At 40.1% G+C, this 4,355-nt stretch overlaps 1 protein-coding gene across 1 annotated transcript; it reads left to right on the forward strand.

Moving 5' to 3' along the window:
* The first annotated feature begins 239 nt into the window (after positions 1-239).
* LOC126959524 (olfactory receptor 2T6) lies at positions 240-1,166 on the forward strand. Its single transcript, XM_050798842.1, has one exon. The coding sequence runs from the start codon at positions 240-242 to the stop codon at positions 1,164-1,166; it is 927 nt and encodes a 308-aa protein (XP_050654799.1).
* Positions 1,167-4,355: the final 3,189 nt, after the last annotated feature.

Here is a 4,355-nt window from a genome sequence, read left to right on the forward strand (position 1 = left end):
CATTCATTCATCTTCATCCCATGGGATCCTAATGTAGAAATTATTCTTCATCAAAAAGAAATAGCCAAGAAAAAAGAAGCTACAAATCTACCACACCCCAAAAAAAGTTTTATATTAGCTACATAAAAAATTTTCATCTAATAATGTTTAGACAGACATATTTAAGTGATTTATTTTATCTTTTGTCATTTTCGTTGACCCTGCTTCTCTTCTTATGCCTCCAGGTCAAACTCACTACCATGAATGAAAACAATGAAACCTTGTCCAATGGCTTTACCCTCATGGGGCTCTTCACTCATGATAAAGGCTCAGGATTCTTTTTCGGTGTCATTTGTGCCATCTTCTTCATGGCCGTGATAGCTAATGGGGTCATGGTCTTCCTGATTAACATAGACCCTCATCTCCACACCCCCATGTACTTCCTCCTCAGCCACCTCTCCCTCATTGACACATTATACATCTCCACCATTGTGCCCAAGATGCTGGTAGATTATCTTGTGGGCCAAGGGACCATCTCTTTCATCGCCTGCACTGCTCAGTGCTTTCTCTACATGGGCTTTATGGGGGCTGAATTCTTCCTGCTGGGGCTCATGGCCTATGACCGCTACGTGGCCATCTGCAACCCACTGCACTATCCTGTCCTCATCAGCCAGCGGGTCTGCTGCATGATCCTGGCCAGCTCTTGGTTCGGCGGGGCTTTGGACACTTTTCTCCTCACCCCCATCACCATGAGTCTCCCGTTCTGTGCCTCTCACCAAATCAATCACTTTTTCTGTGAGGCACCCACCATGCTGAGGCTGGCCTGTGGGGACAAAACCGCCTATGAAACAGTGATGTATGTGTGCTGTGTTGCAATGCTGCTGATCCCCTTCTCAGTGGTGACTGCATCCTACACCAGGATTCTCATCACAGTGCACCAGATGACATCGGCTGAAGGGAGGAAGAAGGCCTTTGCCACCTGCTCCTCACACATGACTGTGGTGACATTATTCTACGGGGCTGCCTTGTATACGTATATGCTTCCCCAATCCTACCACACCCCAATCAAAGATAAGCTCTTCTCTGCCTTTTACACCATCCTCACCCCCTTATTAAACCCTCTCATCTACAGTCTGAGGAACAGGGATGTGATGGGTGCCTTGAAGAGAGTTGTGGCAAGAGGTTAAGGGACCTGTGGTGTGAGGAGGAAAGAATTCTGATCGTCTAAAACCTCCACATCCTGTTCAGGCATATATGGGCCTGCATCAAGGATACCATGGATAATGCTGACAGGAACTGACAATACGAGCTGTGCTAAAGGGTGTATCCAACAGTACTTCCATCCAAAATGTGAAGATGCTGTAACAGTCACACACAAATAATGCCAGAGTTCTAGAAACACCACTCGTGTTTATTCTTTTGTTTCTACCGATTCCAAGTCTTCTCTCATATCAGTTCTCCGATTGCAGTTCGTGTATATGAATGCCCCCAAATGTTGAGTTAACATGACATATGCTGCCCATCTTCAATGGCTCCATAAGAACTGGTGATTTTGACTATATTGTTTAAACAATCCATCAGTTGGCTTATCAAAGGTATAGGGATGTGAAGGTTCGAAAGACATATGAAAGAGACTAAACTGTCATAAAACTGTAAAAGAAAAATCTACATACTTACACCAAGATTTAGAAAATCCAAATATCTCTTCTTTGAGTAACAACTGAAAACACTCCTCCTTTATCTACATTTGGAACTAAAAAAAATGAATCTTGTGTTTTGTAGAAATGCCAAGACTAAACCTTTATGAGGGAGGGAGTCTGTGATGTTATTTTTTTAATATGGCAACTAACTGTTACATTGGAAGACACAGCAAAAGGTACTTGAGAAAAAAAAGTCCTATTAACTAGCGGTTTCTGTAATCACTTTTCAGCTTCTTTAATTCACTAGCATTTTTAGACTCTGGGGATCCCTGTGTAGATGTTGGCACTGTTTCTATCAACTTTTCTCTTTTAAAAAAGTAGTGGACAGCATATTTTTCCTTCTCTGTAGCACTGGCTTTTGCATTGGATAACATTGCAAAGTGGGAAGGAAATACCCAGCTCTTCAACTGAAAATTAGAACTGGAAACCCCTTGTAAATGACTTAGTGTCATGAGTGGTGCAAGGTTAGAAATAACCAGGACCACAAATGCTCGTGTCTTTCACAATGTCAGGATTTTCTTGATGCTATTTCAATCACAAAAGCCAGCATGAGCTACATGGAGTTCCCAAGCGGGCAACTCCCCTTAGTACTTCTCATTCACTTGGTAGTCAGAGCCGCGGGCACAGACTCAAGCCACTCCACAAGTCAGTCAATATTGCACATCATATATAATGAGTCCTCTGGTGAGAACTGATCCTACTTCGAGCTGCTAAAGACCTGATCTCTGACAGTTACAGAGTCCTCCCCTGAGAACTGATCATGGAAGAGTGTGCTTGTTTGAGTCCTTATTTGGTTGGATACAGTCTTTCTTTTTTAATTTGTTTGGTAGACAACACATCTTATCCTTGTTGGAAAAGTGCTCTATGAAATATAAAATAGAGTCTTTTTCTAAGATGGAGTTGGCTATGTCAAGGGTGTTCTATACATGTAGTATGATTTCATTTAAGTGGCTAAGAACTGGAGAGAAAATGTTTGGCCTAAATTGTAGACACAGTAGTAAAACCAGGACCACACCCAAACCCCTCAGGCCACCTCTACCAGCTGCTGTGCCAGGCTTTGTACTGTCATTGGTTTAACAAAATCCAAGCTGGGTTCAGGGATGTTCTGCAGGCACTGGAGATGGTGGGTGAAGGAAACGTCTCACCTTCTTTTGTACTGAAAAAAGCTGCTGGGTATTTGACGAAATAGCCAAATAGAACAGCTCAGCTAGGCGTTGGGCTAAGCACTTAATCAAGAAAATAGACCTGGTCTTGCCGACTGAGCAGGGTTTTCAGTTGAAATCCAGGAACAGCTTTTCCGAGGCTCTTCAGCTGGAGGCTCGACATCTCCTCAATCTTGTCAGACTGTCTTGGAGAACACTTATGTGCCAGATAGTATGAGGGAGCATTTCCAACCAAGAAGATGTTGAGGTACAAAACCCACAAGTCAGAGAGAAGCAGGGGGCTGGCCCATAAGAACTGGTCATCAGTTTCAGCTCCACATAAACACCATGGGAATTTCTGCCAATCATTCAATGCTTCTGAGGACCAACTTTCCTTTTTATAAAATTTGATTTAATACTTACATTTTTTCTTGTAAGATTTTAAAATCAAGTAAAATGATGAATGCAATAAAACCTTATAAATGCTAGTCATTATTTCAGCTATTCTTTGAAAAGATAATTGACTTTTGTATTGTTTTTACAATTTCTTTCATTTCTATCACCGTTACACACAAAAAAACACTCTATTGTACAGCCACTTTGCAATACAGTTTGACAGTTTCTTATAATATTGACAATAATCTTACCATATGATCTGGCAATTGGGTTTCTCGGTATTAACTCTGCTGATTTGGACACTTATGTTCATAGTAGATTTTTTATACATTCCAAAACAGTTAATCAGAATGTCCTTCAGAAGTTAAAAGGATAAAGTGTGGCACATTCATACAGTGGAATATTATTTAATGATAAAAAATAAATGATTTATCAAGCCATTGGAAGACATGGAGGAAACAAATGCATATTGTGAAGTGAAAGAAGCTAATCTGAAGAGGCTACATACTGTGTGAATCCAGCTGCATGACATCTTGGAAAAAACAAAACTGTGGAAACAGGAAAAAGATAAGTGTTGCAAGGGGTCAGGGGGAGGGATGGATGGATAGACAGAGCACAGAGGACGTTTAGAGTAGTGAAACTATTCTATATGACACAGTAATTAATGTTACATAATATTATGTCACACGGTACTATGCATTTGTGAAAAAAACACACAACTCTGGAACAGAAAGACTGATCCTTATGTAAAATATGAACTGTTAATAATAATGTATCAAAATTGATTCATCCATTGTAACAAATGTACTACACTAATGCCAGATGTTAACAATAGGGAAGGAGAGGGGATAAAAACTCTCTGAACTATCAGTTCAATTTTTTGGTAAACCTCACTGTTCTAAAATTTAAAATTTCATTTCAAAAGTTTTCTAACAATTACATAACTCTCTGACACTATATTTCTTGACTGGATTTCAGTCAATAAATCATTAGGGGTTCCCATCAAAGAATTGTGGTGTTTGTAGAAGTTAGGATGGGGGTTGGGGATGAAATAATAAAAGTTTATTAATCTAATTGGTCTTGTTTTGGGAGTTTTGTTATATGTTGTTTTGAAGACATGGGAGCAGTGAGACTAATA

Source organism: Macaca thibetana, chromosome 1, assembly GCF_024542745.1.
Source record: "Macaca thibetana thibetana isolate TM-01 chromosome 1, ASM2454274v1, whole genome shotgun sequence".
NCBI lineage: Eukaryota > Metazoa > Chordata > Mammalia > Primates > Cercopithecidae > Macaca > Macaca thibetana.